A 17834-nucleotide genomic window follows, 5' to 3' on the forward strand; every position below is an offset into this window, starting at 1 on the left:
TGTTGTTGTTGTTGTTGTACATGCATCAGCAAGATGTCTCTTAGGAAAACATTATTTTTCTGTTACATATATAGGGATTTTTTTTTAATGAAAAAACAGGGCTTGAATAGGTACAGGTGTGTATAAATATATATATATGTATATGTATGTCTATATATATATGTACATGTACATGTACATGTATATGTATATGTATATGTATATGTATATGTATATGTATATGTATATGTATATGTATATGTATATGTAATTTTCTCTCTGTGTGTGTTTGGAACCTTTAAATTTAGTACATGCAGTAAACTCTTGCAGTAAACTCTTGCAGTAAAGTCTTACAGCAATATATAGCAGGCATAGCTCCCAGACACTAAAACAGAAACGAACTGCAGTAAACACCAGCTTTTAATACTGGAACTGAAAGCTTCATTTATATCTGTCATCTGAACTCTATCTGGAGGTGATAGTTATCTATCCTGCAAATCTATTCCAGCAACATTTTCTGAAACACTTGAAGAAGCTTTATATTGCACTAACACATCACAAGTATCTTCCTTCAGAAGAAGTAAAAAAAAAAGAAATTTCATTTCTTAAAAAATGTTATCAGAGATCTGTCAATTTCAATTGTCCTTCTACTACTACTATTGATCGTTATATAATCTCTTTCAAAATTACCTATATATTCATAACTCTGAGACAAGTATAAAAAGAACCATAACATAAACTTTGATAAGTTTTACATAACTATATAGACTAGCATAATTCTAGAAAAATACCTATTGGAGGATTACCTTTTCTAATTGATATGATTCCATTACAACCTCTCTTGAAAGTCAAAGCTGCATAGCTCAGAGTACTTTATGGTTGCCAGTCTGCTCTCAGAGAGCCAAAATCCTCCTGCCCATACCATTATTCTGCCATTTCCTGTTTCACCTTGGTTACATTTACTGTCAGGAAGTTCTGAGGAGCCCACAGTGCAGTACATCCCTCCTACCCACTCTCTGTCCTTGTGGTATCATGTAATAATTTACCTGTGAGCTCCATGCTTAAACTGTGAGGCATGTGAATAGCAGAAGGATCTGGGCCAGATTAACTGAGTTAAAGCCTCATGTCTGAAACCTCAGTGCTTCTGAGCATGCATAGAAATCTTGCATTTTTCAGAATAATAAGTATTATTGCAAGTTTTTGGCCTTTGATCATATCCAATTGCCTGGTGCTGCCTGTACCTATCACCTTCTTGAATTTAAGCAGAATTTAACACCTGCTTCCAAAATGACTTGAAAAGCAATTTCCATGTTGCCCTCATCTCTAATTTAGTTCTACCAAGTCAAAATAATTCTCTCTCACTTGTGATGTATGGTATTTGCATTAAAATATATGAATTTTAAAGCAACAAATAGCCATAATTCTTGCCATAATATATTTAGCCTTTTAGACAGTAGATAGTCAGATATGCATGCCAAGGGAACTAATATTATGGTGCAATTTTTCACATTTCTTAATTGTCAATATTTTTTAAACAGTAATGTAAATCTCTGAGATTTACATTACTGCCTGAGGAACAGGCAGTATATAATATCCTACAAAAGGTACTGTCTTGTCCTGATGTAGTGATTTCAGTAGTTTTGAAAAGGTTAATGAACTATCTCTAAAATATGTTTTTGAAAGTTCTCTATATTCCTGGCACATATTAGATCATTCTTTTGGTGTTTTAAAATACAAATAGATTCAGTTAGAATGACGGCAGAACACTTTGAGTAAATTTCAACCCCATGAAAAATCATAAACTTAAAATTTACTCACAAACCCATGCATTTTAAGAAGTGTCAGCATGTCCACAGTAATGAAGTAACCCATGCATCTGGGGCACCAAGAAGGACAACACCCAGCAGGGTAATGGAATGCCACTAGAGTATGCTAAATATGTAAAAGCAGGACATTTAAAAAGATTACAAGTCTATGAATAGGTGATGATAACTACAAGGTCAATTAAAGTAAAACTACCACAGTAAGAACAGAAACAGTGCCACTGAGTGACAAATACAGGGATGTTCTTGCAGAAGAAGCTGGACTGCTTTGTTTGCCATACTGTAGATTTCTCTGCTGCTATTAGGCAGCTCCAATTGTAGCAATACTGAATCTATGGAGCCATACAAATTCTGAAAATAAAATACAAATGACACCATGCATTCTAGTAGTCACTTGCTACTTGTATTTGCAAAGTATATAATCCATTATAGCCCTATTTAAACAACTTTCTTCAATCACTTTCTCCTTCCCCCTCAAAACAAATCCATCTTTCCCAGAAGCCTGTCTTGCAAAAGGGGAATGACAGCTGAGCTTCGTAGGTGCTTTTAGGGAAGCAGACTATATTTAAGGACTGATGATGTCAAGATGAATGTGGGTTATACCTGAAGTGAAAAGCAAACAATGATGTTAGCTGTAAGGTGTGAATAGCAATGAAATTCGTGTGTCACAGGGCAGGAAAGAGTAAGAAGAATGTCTTGCCAGGCTTCCAAGCAGTCCATTTCTATTGACTTCCCTCCCCACCAAGGGAAATTCAGAATAATTTAAATTATCTGTTGAAATTAATCTGAATTTCAACCAAGTACAACAATTGTTGAAATTCACTTTTTCCCAGACAGGCATAACTGTGATTTGGACCAGGATGGTGCTACTCTATGTGGACTACATGGGGCTGGACACTGTTAGGCTCATCTGCAGCATTCTTAAGAAGCAGGGAGGTAAAAGGAACATGTTGCTTAGCATAGAGGATTGAGAAGGCCCATACTCTTCCAAAACCCTTTTATGTACAAGATTATATCCACTGTTTATCTATACAAAGAGTCATGTCATTTTACTCACCTAATCAGGAATATATGCACAATAAGTATTTGCAAGAAACAGTCCTAGACTGTAGTCACTGAGTTCTGATTCAAATAAAGGAACATCTAATGTCTGTATTATACCATATTTGTATGCTAATTAACTATGAGGGGGAGTATCAGAATCAATACAAGATTCAATGAATCTTGGCAGATAGTTCTATAGATTATAATATAACAGATAACACAGTATTCTATACTAATAAAAAATTAAAAGGAATAAAGCTTTTTTTTTTTCGTTTTACAAGCCACCTCTTTCAGGTCTATATCCCTCTCTATGTTATATACACAGACTGGAAAAAGCTGTTCTCATTGCTTTGTTTTGCTTGTTGAAGGTTATTGATACTTAATGGAATGGTTATATAAAGTGTTTAATAGGAAAAACTGTGAAAAAGAATTGTGTCAAAAAGCTCAAAGATGTAAGCACTTGTATCACTGAAAGTATTATTAAGGAGAATGAAAGAAAGTAGAAAATACAGTAACAGTCCTGATTTTTAAATTATACTGTTTTTACTTAGTAGTTTAATAAACAGAACTACCTCTTGCCTATGATTTAGGACATCAAAGCTCTAATGAGAATCCAAAATGGAGAAAAATTTCCTAATCTAGTAGCCAGTGGAGACAGTAGAGATGGTTTATGATTTTTTCCTCACCATGATTGTTGAAAGTTAATACCTGAATGAAAGACATGAAGTAGCTTCTTCACTTGCTTTCAACCTTATGAATTTCTGTTTTGCACAGAGATATAATTTCACAGACAAGACTACATGCCCTCATTTTGAAGGACACCATAATTCTGACCAGGAAAATTTCTGATGAAACTCTGTGCAGAAAGATGAGAGGAAACATCACTTCTTTCCTATTTGGGGTTTATCACAACAGAGGCCAGAGTTTTCTTTTTGTGCAGGATTTAGAATCACAACCATTTGTTAAATGTACTTGGAAAACATATTGAAAACAAAATGCTTTGGGGAACTTGAAGGGTGTAAAGATTTATTTCTGCATCAAGTTTGGACAAGGAGATGACACTGAGCTGCTGTTCTAAATAAAAATGGTGGCAGGTCTGTGCAGGGATAAGTTGAATTTTGTGTTCAGAGTAAGTTTCACTGGCAAAAGCTTAGATGCCTGGGACTTGGAGCAGGTAGTTCATTAGACAGTGGGTTTACACTCTTTTTGTGACTTTGAGTGAGATGTGTGTTCATTAAGGAGTTAGTGGTGGAGGTGAGCGTAGAGTTCAGATCTCACAGCTCTCTAGTTAATGATCTAGAGGGTTACCACCAGCTCTGGAGGATAGTGTTTAAGCAAGCATGTGAACACTAATTGACCTATTCTTTAAATTTTAGGGAAAAAAATTTATATGTAAAAATCCATATATAATGTCCTCCAGGAATCTAGGACATGTACATCCTATGATTGAAAAGATATTCTGTTCTGAAAGATTTCATTATCTATAAATAAAATTCACCTCTGTTTTCCTTTGCTTTCCACTTTTCCCGGTTCAAACCTATCATATTCCAGAATAGAATCCTAATGTACACCACTGTCCCTGTATGGTCTTTTATTTCAATCAATGCATGACCAACAGCAATGTGAACATGCAAAACTGAAATCAATTGGGGTTTTTAAATGTATTCAGAAACAATACTTTCCAGCATTTTTCACGATTCCTTGTAGAGTAAATGTGGCACCAAGTCATCCATATTTGTAACAAGATTAATGGCAATCCAAAAGTCATGAGTAAAACACAACCAGCACATCTCCTCACTTTGCAATCCCGTATTTTCCTGCAGATCATCTTTCTTAGTACACTGTTTCAACATTCAGGTTGTGACAACTCACTCTAAATAAGCTGTCAAGCTTAATTGAACAACTCTGCAAAGAATAAAATCCTCCATAAAGAAAATGCTTTGAAAGCATAAAAGAAGGCAAGATTAGGTTTTGTTGTTGTTGTTGTTGTTGGTTCTGTTTGTTTGTTTTTGTTTGTTTTTCCTTTTTCTGTAACCATTGTTGAAATTATTTAAAATGGTCACCCTGTGTAAGGAAGAAAGCAAACTCAACACAAACAATTTCTTATGATTTGGAAAGGCATAGAGGGCAGTTTACCTGCAGTTGTCAACATTACTTCTTCCCACAGCGTTAGAGAAGCTGAAAGGTCTGGCATTATTGATTTCTACGACTTTTATGCAACCAGTGAAATTGTAGACAGGTCCAGAAATCTACAAAGGAAAAAACACACACAATTATTTTGCTTGTTGTCATTGTGATCAAGGTATTTATTTTTCTACGGAGGAATACAGGTCATGGGGAATGGTAAACAGGGAAGATTTGAAATTTGTAAGTTTACTACTTTCCTGTTTAAAAGGTTTCTAGTACCATTAATCCCATTTCAAAGATGCCTAAGGACCTACTAAAAATGGGAATCACTGCAGGGACACTGAAAGAGAACACTAAGTTGGTATGCACTGCAAAGGACCCATTTTTAAAAATGAAGTCAGGTTTAGATAGTTGCAGGAAGAAAAATAAAAATGTCTTGAGGAACAAAGCCTAATGGAAAGCCTTAAATGCTTTTTAAAGCCCAACAGGAACATTAAGCCTGCCAGAAAGGCTTTAGGGCTAATAAACCAGCTAAGTATAAAGGGAATGTTCAAAGAGACAAGGCTCTAGGAGGAAATGCAAATGACTCACCAAATCCAAATTTAATGAAGAGTATTTCTGGGAGGTTCCCATGACGGAACCCCTTTTTAGTAGGGGTGCATAAGAGATCTGTCTCAAATTGATTAACTACTAGAAAATATTTGTTTGTTTGTTTGTTTGTTTGTTTTAAATCCAACAGTGACAAAAAATGAGAAAGATCAAACAGTGTTTGCTTGGGATTCTTATGGGAAATTACTGTGGTCATCACTTAAAATGGCATCCAAACCATGGGAATAGTAGACATGGATTTTTTGGGGGAGGGAAGGGGGGCTTGGGTTTTTGCTTTGTATGATTTTGAAAATGGGGACAAGAGTAGGGAATGAAAGGACACACCTCAAACTACAGATCAGTAAGTCCCAATTCAAGACAGTAATTATGAATTACACTGAAGAACAGAATTAACATATATGTAAATGAATGCAATGTTGAGAGGGTTTCTGAAAGGGAAATTGTAACTTGCAGGAGGAACACTGACTATGTGAGAAAGGATGCCTTAGCACATAGCCTTTGATTTCCAAAGCATTTTAGCAAGTTTCTCTGTTAAAAGATTCTAAATTAACTCAGTCCCCCTGGGACAAGGAAGGCCTTCAATAAATTAGAAAAGTGGTTAAAACAGAAGCAGAAAAATTGTGTCTTAATGTTGAGGTTTCTCAATATGGATAGTCCCTAGAAATTCTTTCTGCAAATCTGTATTAGGGTCTGTGGTCTACAATGTATTTAAGTGGCTCACTGTTTTCTGCACTACTCAGGAGAGCAAAACCAAAATCCCAAGAGCAGGATTTCACAGTGTGAAAAAGTGTCACAATATGTAAAATTATAAGGTATGGAAGGGTGATGGTATATATATGAGAGTTTGTGAAAAGAGTAACTGTACAGACCAGGAATCTTCAGTCAGGAAAACTCATTGTCAATAAGAAACAAAACAGAGCAGTGTGCAGATGAATAAACAGTTTTCAGTTTGTCAAAATACAGAATCAAAAGGACATGAAATGACATAAATCAGTGTGAAAATGAAAGCAAGGTAAGGGGTTTGCTTTTCATACAACTCAAAATTAAGATGTGGTACTCTGCCAGTGTGTTGTGGATAGTACAAGGGTAAATGGGGTTAAAAATCAATCATATTAAAGGGGAAGAAGAGCTGTCTCCCTCCCAGCAGACAGATAGGCTGCACAAGTACAATATGCTTGAATCAAGGAGAATTGTTTTTCTCTGCACTGCTCAACCACTCTGGAACATAACACACAGCATGCCATGGCATACACTATAAACAGAATGCACTGGCCTTTCAACCCATGGGAGGGCTCAAACAGTTCACCAACAGTTTATTGTTTATTTCCTTAGCAGCAAAGGCTTGCAGGAAGTTAAGGCTTTAAAAGAGCTACATTACTGAACTGCAACAATGTAGAAAGTTATGTAAATATCTCTATGGTGGCATTTAAAGTCAACAAAGGTCAAGTGTGGCAAAGAGAGGATGGTTTCTCTGTGGAACAAGTACAGAGGATTACAATGAAACATGCTGGAGCTTAAAAAAAACCCCAAAACCTCATTCAAGAACTGGACATGAACACTCTCCTCCAAGTTAACTTTATACATTAAGAAAAAAAAAAAAGCTATTTGATATACCACAAGGGCTGGCAGAGGTAATTCATATGGATTACAGAAAATAGAACACTCTGTCTTCCTCCTTTGCCTTCCACTCTGGCATGGAAATAAGTATGATGGAATGCCAAGGTGGACATATACTCAGCAGTCTGCTTTTGCTGCCATCATTATAATAACATATACCAGATAATCTTTGAAGATTTCTTGCCCTACTAAGCTTCACATTTTAATATTTATAAGAGATGCTTGTCATTTTTTCTCCCTGCTTTTGAAAAATAGTAAATAAAATAATTTTCAAATTAATAAGATGCAGGACCTGTTATAAATTTATTATGAACACTGACAGAAACAGCTACAGGATTCTGAGCTGGAAACTACATGGGACCTGTAACATCGCTCCCCCAAAAATGAACAATTGAGCAGTGTTTTAATATTGGCTACATAAATCAACTTGTTAAAGCTGTGTTCCTTTTCTTTCTCCCTGAGCCTCATATGATTACCTCAGTCGTACCATGCATGTGTTTCAACAAAGGCCCTCTTTCTCAGGATTGTAAAAATGAACAAAAAAAAAAAAGAGAACAAATAAATCAATAAATGCAAAGGGCAAATACAATATGATTTTATGATAGTTACTTTACTGTGCCAAGTTCATCCAAGACTCTGGTATAGGGAATATTCGCTATGTCAACCTATGTCCATTTTGCACACTGGAGAGCAAATTAGTCACTTGGTTTGGAAATCAACATTTAGCTGCATATTTCTCCAAACACTATAATAGTGAATATTTTAACAACATGGTTTCCTTCCCCTCATTACTGGCTGGCCTCCTAATAATTTCTCTTACACTGATATGTGCATATTTGAAGGTAATGAATTCCTCTAAAGCAATCTTAAAATTATCACTTATTTGTTTTTTAAACTATAATTATATTATAAACATTTTGGTCAACTACTTGAATTGGTTCTGCTATGCTATCTATAAAAAAAAAACCAGTATCTTTGATATATATAGGAATAATATATATTGATATATAACCAAAAATGAGTGGTTTTTATTCTTCTCTTTTTGGGAACAGATACCTTTTGTGTTTAGCAGAATATTGAAATGTAGACTTCACATGTGGTTGAGTTTCCTTCCATTTACAATAATACATTAATATGCTGACAAACTGTAACATTTAAATTGCCTGAAAATGTCAGGGCCAGAACAGCACCAGAAATTTAGTTTAATAAAATTCACTATTCACAGTCTATTCAGATATGTTTGACATATAGTAACCATGCTCTTTAAACGCCCTTTACACTTGACGAAAATGAGTACAGATACTTACCTTGTAGGAAAAGTTCACACATATATGCCTAATCATTTATTAACATCCCTTACTGACTAGCCCAAATTAAGGTGCTGCTAGATAGAATTAACCTAGAATGAGCTCCTTATGAAATGAACTTACATGCTGTCAATTCACTACAGATTCATAAATAATATAATGAGATTTTGGCTTATGATCTGAGCATTTATTTGAAAAGTATGATTAACTGGAAAGAAAACAAAGCATAACACAGTCTTTCCTCATTTGTCTCCACTCAAGATAAATTTTATATATCTTAAAAAGTCTCACTATAGATATTACAGTGTACCAGAATACACTATTTAGTAATCTTTCACATACTTGTGATTCCAGAAATATGTTTGATTTTGGAGTTTGATTAGTAGATTCAGTAGACTACAAAACTTTTAAAATGCAATATTTAAAACTTAAATAAAGTAACTACAGCAAACTGTTTTGAATACTCTAATAAAATTTTAATTTGTATTTATTAAAACCATGGTGAACTATTTAGAAGTTAGTAAGTCAAAAACCCTGCAACATAGATAACAGCTTCTTTACTCCAGTTTTGTTTTCTGCTAGTGACTAGAATAATATGAAACAGTTGTAATGAACTCTGAAATTAAGCAAGCCACAATCTCACCTCTGTATTCTCTTTAAATTGGCCATAAAAATCTGGTTAACCATCTCAGTTGTAATCTGCTTGAAGCCTACTGTAACTGAACTTCAATATCAAGCCCACTACAGAAAAATATGAATATAAAAAATATTTTAAAAAATCACCAAAAACCCCATATCTAAGGTCCATGGGTTGTGGTGGTGGTGCTCTCCCTAAATAATAATTTGGAATTTGTTTTTTAAAAATGCAATTTAAAAATCTAATTTCCTATCTTAGATCCTGAATTACATGCAGCACAATATAGAAATATACAGACTATCAAATTAGCAGCAAGACAATCAGAATGGGCTTAATACAATAGGACATTATTCTGCCTTTCTATTTCACTTACTGAACACTGAAGCTTGCCTGCATTCAAGGCATCATGCTTGATATGGCACGTGTATTTTTTTCAAGCCCAAAAGTTTTCATGACTGTCAAAAATCCATGTTAATGACTCTGACATCACCTCGGTGAAAAATGTTTTTTCACGGATTTAATTTTTTAAAAAAACAATTAATAAAAATTAAATTTTATTTATTCATTTTAATTCTGGTAGTTCAAGCAAAATGGACAAAGCTTGTCTGGTTAATTTGCATAGCTATTCATGAGAGAAAAATGTACCTCCCTTTGAGAAGTCCTGCTGAAGTAGACAGGAGAGGACTGTGTGTCTGATGTATCTATATTGTTCATTACTTCTCTTCCTAATATTTACGTTTAATACCATTTTCCATACTCAGTTCAAATTTTAAACCACAAGCATTTTTATTGTTAGATAACAGAGTACAAGCCAAAGAATTTAATGACATTTCAAAATGTGTAGGAAAATGAAAAGTAGTATTAGTTTTCAAACAAAAGTAATAAAAGAAAACACTTAAAATATGCTTCAGCTTCTGTCCCAGTACAAGTATAGAAATGGGAAGGCACAATGGGAATAGGTACTGGTAAAACTGCCTACATGCTATGTTACCAATAATTTGGGTGAAACACAAAGGAACTGAAATCTTCTCCATCCTGACTCATACTATGAAATGAAATACTATATAAACCTATATATAACACCAAAGTTTCATTCAATTAATATTTTAATATAATAGATCATTTGACACTCATATTGTGATTCTGAGCCAAACATCCCAGAATAATTTTAATGAATAACTAAAAAGCAATTCCAGAGGTAAGTGAAATCCAGTTTTTTTTTCATCTAACCACCTCCACTGAATTTTTTTAAGTTTACTGTTATTACCCTGAATCTTCTTTTATTGTTCCTGCCATGGATATTGAATCCTAGCGCTAGAATTTCACAAAACAAGAATGGTAAATCATAATAATATAGGCAGGAGAGGGGGAGAAAATAAATCACCAAACTGCTTAGGGTGCTAGAGGTTTATATTTCTGCTCTTCATGTCTCATTTGTTCTAGCCACTCAAATCAGGGGTTACAAAAATATCAACCCTGATAGTTCTGCTATGGGATACCAGCAAGTCAATAGTTCTTCCAGTCTCCTGTGCTGTAGAGCAGGTAGCTGAGACTATCCTCCCACACTGGATCTGAATTGGCAAACCATCTCCTGCATTGCTATGCTTCACAGTGGAAACCAGACTGCTCATCGGCCTGGTCCTAGACTCGGGGGGAACCAGCTCATGACATAGCTGACATTCACACTCCTCTTGTATAATTTCTTCATCTAACTTGACTGGCAGTCTAAATCTTGAGCATAAGTGCTTCACTGTCAATCTTCCATGATCCTGACAGTTCTTGCTCAGAATGGTTCATTAAACCACAAAGGATTAATTAAAATCAGTAAGTCTGAAAGATTCAAGGGTACTGAGAAATTCCCTTACCATTTTTATGAAAGTTCATCCTTGGCCAGAATCCTTATCTTTTAAATTTGCTCTTGGCTTGCACTGTAACAAGTGCAATGTTGCATTTCAGAAGGGATATGAAAATTCTGATGTGAGAAAGGACCTTCCTAAGCTTCATGGCTAGCAATGTCTGCACCTTTGTAAACAATTTCAGTGTATATGCTTATAACCATAATGTATGATTCATTTACTGCATCTGTTACTACAATTCTTAATAAGTTTAACTACTGCAATTTATCTTTTTTTTTTTTTCAGTTCTCTCTGTTTTACATGGTACAATACCTTGTCCCTGAGAAAGATGGAAAATACATTAGCCTGAGAGGACTAGAAATTGTAGAGTAAAATTTGGAAAATGGACTTACTTTTCTTGAATAGTGCAGATTCTATCAACTGTGGAAATCAGTTCATCTCCCTGCATGTCACCTTTTCAGAGTGACACTGAAGTCACACATGTTGAACACCATGCTAACACATTACAGCATTACAGCACTTAGGGAAAGGTGCTCTGAGTCCATCACCATGAACTAGTTTTCAGTCCAAGTTAGTCAGCTTCTCTAGTTCTGGTTCTTTTCCAGTCGATAACCAATCACTCAAATCTACAAACTTTTAACCCAAGAGATGTTTGTATCAAGCATATGTATTTATATGCTGACGGATTTGATGATTCTCATGGGTCATTCTCAAGTCAGGATATTGTGTTTCTAAAGTAAAATTCAGTGTGAAACTCTCAGTGAATTATAGATGCTGAGTTACAAAAAAGGGGAGAGTTCTAACAAAAAGTAGTGCATCTGTCTGACTAGAAGAGATGACATCCTATTTGAAACAAAGTCCTCTGCATACAAAAAGGTGTCTTCAGGATGAAAAAATGACCATCAAAATGAAAATGTTCTGATAAAATAGGCTTTTCTTTAATGAATATATATGGTATATGGTATTCAGGTTTTGTCAGACTCCTAAAAAAATTAAAGATTCTCTGTTGAGGGGAGAGAGAAGGAAAACTTCTTCATAAATTTTCATGATCTGTGCTTTTCTTATATCATGCCAGTACACCTTCTAGAAACATATGCAACTGCTTTGTCTGGTTTTGCACACCTTAAATATTTTTTTTTTCTAACGCAATTTCTTAACACAAGAGGTTAAGAGGTTGCAAGGCAATACAGTATTCCTCACACACTGGGTAAGGAATATATCAGCTGGCACACTATGTCTTTCAGCAAATGCCTTCACTTCCCCAAAACACTCCAGAGAATCCAACAAGGCATATATCAGGACCAGGGGAGAAGTGGCGGCTTACAGTGTTAGGAACATGGTAATGAGGAGAGCTGCCTGACACATAACAAAGTTTTTAGGTGCATGTGGGTATTCCAAGGTTACCAAGGTGTTAGTCACACATATTTATGTGATTGGAGGTGTGCCTACAGTAGACAGATCACATAAAAATGTTAACTATGATGTTCCAAAAAGGTGATGAACCCACAGACTCGCAAAATGGATTATATTGCTATAGTAAAACCATATGAATTATTGTGTTCTAAACTAAATAAACTCTACCAATAACTAAAATTCTAAAACTTCTGTTATTTTTTAATGAAACAACTGACAGATTACTGCTCTTTTCTGTCTGCTCTGTCTTTCAGTTAGGTGTTACTGCCCTTGTGACAAATGTACTAGAACATGAAATTGTACCTATAATTCATCATATTAACTCAGATTTAGATTAATGGTAGTTTAACTTGGCGCAGCTGAAAAGTGGACATATAATGTGGTTTTTTTTTTTTTCTCTGAGAAAACAAAAACTTTTATCAAGAAGCTGGATTTGGTTACCTAATTCTTTGGTTTAGCTTAAGTTTCCTGAGAGACTTATGACAATATGTGTTTACCTGGAGCTTAGAACTGTGCTACCTACTCAGTGCCAAAGACTGATGTTGATTTTTGTGGAGCATTTCCTTTTGCTCTAGCTCTAAATTTTATTCTTTCCTACCTTGACTTGTATACTATTCATGTACTTGTCAGAAGACATGCCTATTCTTAAAATTCTCATACTTGCCATGAGTTTCATGCTCTCAATCTTCTTGCCTAAAGCATTTACAATTTTTTTTTTTAATTTATAGTCCCCAGGAAGACCATAGTAAACAGAAAGATCAGTTTCACATAAAACTACGTTACGCACTATATGATCTAGAGAAGTCAAACCATGTTCTAAAACTGGAAGTTTAAAGTAAGTTCTTCCCTTATAAAAAAGAAAATGCATGTTAAAGTAATTAAGCAGAGATGGCAGATTCTAAATTGCTCCTATACTTTCTTCCATCACTCAGATTCTGCAAGTTACTTCCCTCCTCTCGCCCCCTAACATTGCTCTAAGCCTCAATGCTCACCTGTTCTATACTTCTCAAGATGAAATTTTACCTCTTTCATTTTTACTATCAAAATACCTCAGGCTGTTATGCAGGACAAACACCACAAGGTCAGCCACTTTCCCTTTCCAGAGATTTAATGCATTTGCATTCCTTTTCAAGCATATTCTTTCTTGTTAAAAAAAAAAAACAAAACTTTCCAAAAGTCAAAAAAAGTCAACCCTATTAAAAGCCCTTTGAGATTAAAAAATTATGTTCATGAAATATACATCCTACTAAGATAAAATAATTTAATTTTCTATTCAGTCTTCAGAGAGATTACAAGAGTCATTAATAACAGTATGAAGATCTGGTACTCAGAGGACAATGAACCCTCCTTTCCACTATTCTGCAGCCACTGAGGATTCTACTGCCACATCAAAATGCATCTGACCATGTGAAATAATTCATGTTTCTTCTCCCACCATTCTCTTAGAAACAGAAATATTAGCTGAGAGTAAAGAACCATCTTCAGCAGACCCTGAGCCTGTATACTGGTTCTCCATAGTAGCAACCAATACAGGATGCTAGGAAAAAGAACAGCAACCAGAACACAGCATGGTTGAGGTTTGAAGGCACCTCTGGAAGTCACCTTATCCAATCCCCTACTGAAGTAGTGTCACCTAGAGCCAATTGCTCAGCATCAAGTCCAGACAAGTTTTTAATATCTCCATGACTGGAAACTCCCATACCAATCAGAGCAACTTGTGCCAGCGCTCAGACACCCTCACAGTGGAAAAGTTCTGATATTCAGATGACACCTCCTATGTCTCACCTTGTGCCCATTGCCTCTGGTTCTGTCACTTTGCCACTGCTGAAAAGAACCTGGCTCTGCCCTTTTTGCAGTCTTTCTTCAGATATTTGTAGAATATTGGTGAGTTTTCCTCTAGAACTTGCTCCAGGCTGAGCAATCCTGGCTCTCTCAGCCTTTCCTAACAGGAGAGATGTTTCAGTTCCCTAGCCAACTTTGTGGCCATGTGCTGGTCTCTCTCCAGTAGCTCCATATCTCTCTTGCATTGAGCCCAGAACTGTACACAGCACTCCAGATGTGGCCTCACCAGGGCTGAGCACAGGATAGAGATCCCCTCTCTCAACATGCCAGCAGTGCTTCTCCTACTGCAGCTCAGGATACCATTAGCCTCCTTTGCTGCACGGGCACATTGCTGACTCCTGTCCAGTTTTGCTGCCCACCAGGACCTCCCTGTTCTTTACTGCAAGAAATCTACAAACTCTTTCCTATAAAACTGTACATATCACAGGATGCCTGATGATCTTGGACATTTCTTCATTCATGTTAGTAGAACACTTTCCACACGATGGTTTGGCTGTTAGGATTTCAGCAGCTATAATGAATAAACTTTCATGTACAAATACACACACGTCTGCATGCTCACACACACAGTGGCACAGAGATTTGCATTCATGCACTCATTTATGCTGTAAACCAGGAATCTTTTTAACTAAACATCTGGCTAATCCAAATCTCTCTCCTCCAACCTCACTGAAGGATTCATATTCTGCTGTATGGATATACTTAATGGACAGTAGGATTGTAGAATGGACAAACAATTTTTATTTTCACAAACTGATTGTAAGACAAAATCAGCAGCTTTATTTTTCAGATCTTGCTTACCTATGAGCTCCAAATACCAAACAATATTAGCTTATGTGAATAGGCAGGATATTCCTATTTTTTCAGGTTTACATTGGTGTTTCATCTTACATTAACTTGCGTTACTTTTAAAAGACATTTTATAAATGTACTTGGTTTAATTTCTCCTCTACAATTTTATTATCATACTATTCAGCCCATGCTGTAAACAATTGTCTGTAAAGCAGCATTCTGTAACCTGGTACAAGAATCTGTATAATAAGATGTGATGCAATCACATATTGCTTTTTTTCTGCTACTATTATACACAGAGAGTATTTCTATATATGGTTCTCAGAAATTTGTAACCACAAACACAGTAAAGTAAGTAAAAGCCAGGCAAACAGAGAGCTTTAAATCACAGAAGAGAGGGACAGGCACCAATACAGTATCTTATCTTTACTCCTGTTTGCTTAAAAAAATAAAAATACCAGTAATACTAATAAAATTGGAAATTAAAGATTTTGTGCTAATGTTCCCCACAGTTCCATTTCTTTAAATTATTCCTCCTACTCTATTCTTTAATTTCCAAATCTCATTTCATTTAGATGAAAAAGCACAAAATAATTGTTTCATTTCCAATGTAGAACACCTGCCAGTTCCTTTGTTCTTCTCTTCTTTTTTCAGGTGGCACACCAAAAATCACAAATTTACAATGTGATCATCATGTTCTTCTCTTAATAGTGATTCTTTATATCACAGCAGCTTTGTCAGCTTCTACCTTCAGAGCAGAATGCATTTCCTGCTGGCTTGGCAAATGTGTTGTTTGACCACTTTTCAGGCTTAGATGTTTCCTACATGCCCAATAGGTACATTCAGATACTTAGAGTGAAGCCATTAAGCAAACAGCACTGAAGGGCTTATTTGCCAGGGATCAGCAATGGCCTCCATTTACTACAGTTTTCTATAAAATCTGCCTCTGCTACATGGTTTCCTATTGGGAAAAGGAATGAAACAACACAGCAAAATGTCAAAGCTGTCAAGAAACATAAAGTCAATTTATTGTTACTGAAATAATGGAAACTTCTATGTAGAAGATCAATGAGAATGGGAGATCCTGTACTGACAATGAATGCAGAGAGAGATTGCTGATATTATTATAGAAGTAGATTCTAGGTAGAAGTAGAAATCACATAGCTGTGAGACTAACTTAGCATGCACAACAGGAAACCAAATACTTCACAATTTGGTAGTTTCTATTCCTGAAAAAAAAAAAAAATCATCAAATATACACTCAGCCTAAAAAAAAAAAAAAAAAAAAGGATACCCAACCAAAAAAAAAAAATCACCCCCCCAAAAAAAAAAAAAAAAAAAAAAAACACCAACCCACAAACCTTATATTCTAGATTGTTAAATGTCAAGGACACTACAGAAATACTAATCACTCAGATTAACTCTGGAAAGAACAAACAGGAATCACTGTAATTTAAGCAAAGTATAGACAAGCAAATATGCATCTTCAGTGATGGTTTTATTTTTTGAAAGAAAAAAACAACACAAAATTAAGGAGATCAGATAAAGAACTGAAAACATCAAGAATGGAAGGTGTGAAATTTCCTTAATTAAAATTACTTGAGTGTCTGGCAATGACCTGCTGGAAGAGGGTACTGGGTATAATGAATAGACTGAAACCTGCACACAAGGAAACAGCAAAGAGTATGTTGGAGGTAGAAAGCATAAAGATTAAACAAAACTTTCTAAAAACTCAAACTGAGCTGGATTTTACACGTTTCAAACACATGGAGGAAAGAAAGAGTGACCGATTACAAATAAGAAACAGGACCAAGTTGCAAATACTGCAGCTGTCACCAAAACCCTTTGTCTTATTAACACTGGAAAAACAGTGCTAAAACTTCTAGGGTCAGGGTTTTTCTACACAGTTGTGTATCAGTGTGATTCTGTAATAGGCTGCATATTTCATTTGCTGCTATTTAAAATTAGCATTATGGTCCCTTAGGAATAAAATTTACTATTTTAGGAATAAAATTTACTATTAGAAAGATAAAATATGATTGATTTCCATAATAAGCTAAATAGTGGGCTCTGACTTAAAAAAAAATAAATATATAGGTCACAAACCAGATGGAAGACAATAGGCATCATAGGAAACCAGCAGACTGCAGCATACGCAGAGAAACTGAAAATACTCTTAGGAGAAAAGAGAGGAGGAAAGAACCTGGCCTCAGAGAAAATGAAGAAGAAAATAGGATCAAAGAAGATGCAAATTCGCTAAATTTGCAATGAGATACTAAAAACCCACCTGCAAGATCATGGTGGGTGTGTGAGCATTGTGTCTAGCCATTTTTCTTCTACTTTGACTTCATACTAAATTTTTATTATGAAGAGGTTAAATGCTCTAGTTTCTAGATTTTTTTCTATCAAAACATGGGATGTTACTTATTTTGAAGACTTTTGGTCTTTGGTTAAAGAAAACCATGCAGAATATCATGCCAAGAAAACTTCCTGCCATTTAGGACAGATCAAGGGGCTATCAACTCTGAGGGTTTTTATACATGATTGCATTAAGATTCCACAATAAAACCCCAGATTTCAATGATTTGGAAAGTCATATAGCCTCATGTGACTATTTTAATATAAAACATGTAAAGAGGACTTTCTGCTGTCTGTCTCAGTATTTATTTATAAAAAGATTGTTAGTTCCTTGCAGAAGGAATGGTTCTTACCAGCTAGTCAGGCAGGGCTCTCACTTCTGGAAATACCTGTAGCACACTCAAAAGTCTACTGCAGCCCTACAGATTAT

General features: G+C 35.3%; 1 protein-coding gene across 1 annotated transcript in view; it reads right to left on the reverse strand.

Moving 5' to 3' along the window:
• EYS (eyes shut homolog) overlaps nucleotides 1-17834 on the reverse strand; it is a 706383-nt gene that overhangs the window by 207787 nt on the left and 480762 nt on the right. Inside the window, exon 35 of the mRNA XM_062489770.1 lies at nucleotides 4983-5095. Coding sequence (XP_062345754.1) covers nucleotides 4983-5095 — 113 coding nt within the window. The remainder of the gene's footprint in view (nucleotides 1-4982; nucleotides 5096-17834) is intronic.

Source organism: Cinclus cinclus, chromosome 3 (assembly GCF_963662255.1).
Source record: "Cinclus cinclus chromosome 3, bCinCin1.1, whole genome shotgun sequence".
Lineage (NCBI taxonomy): Eukaryota > Metazoa > Chordata > Aves > Passeriformes > Cinclidae > Cinclus > Cinclus cinclus.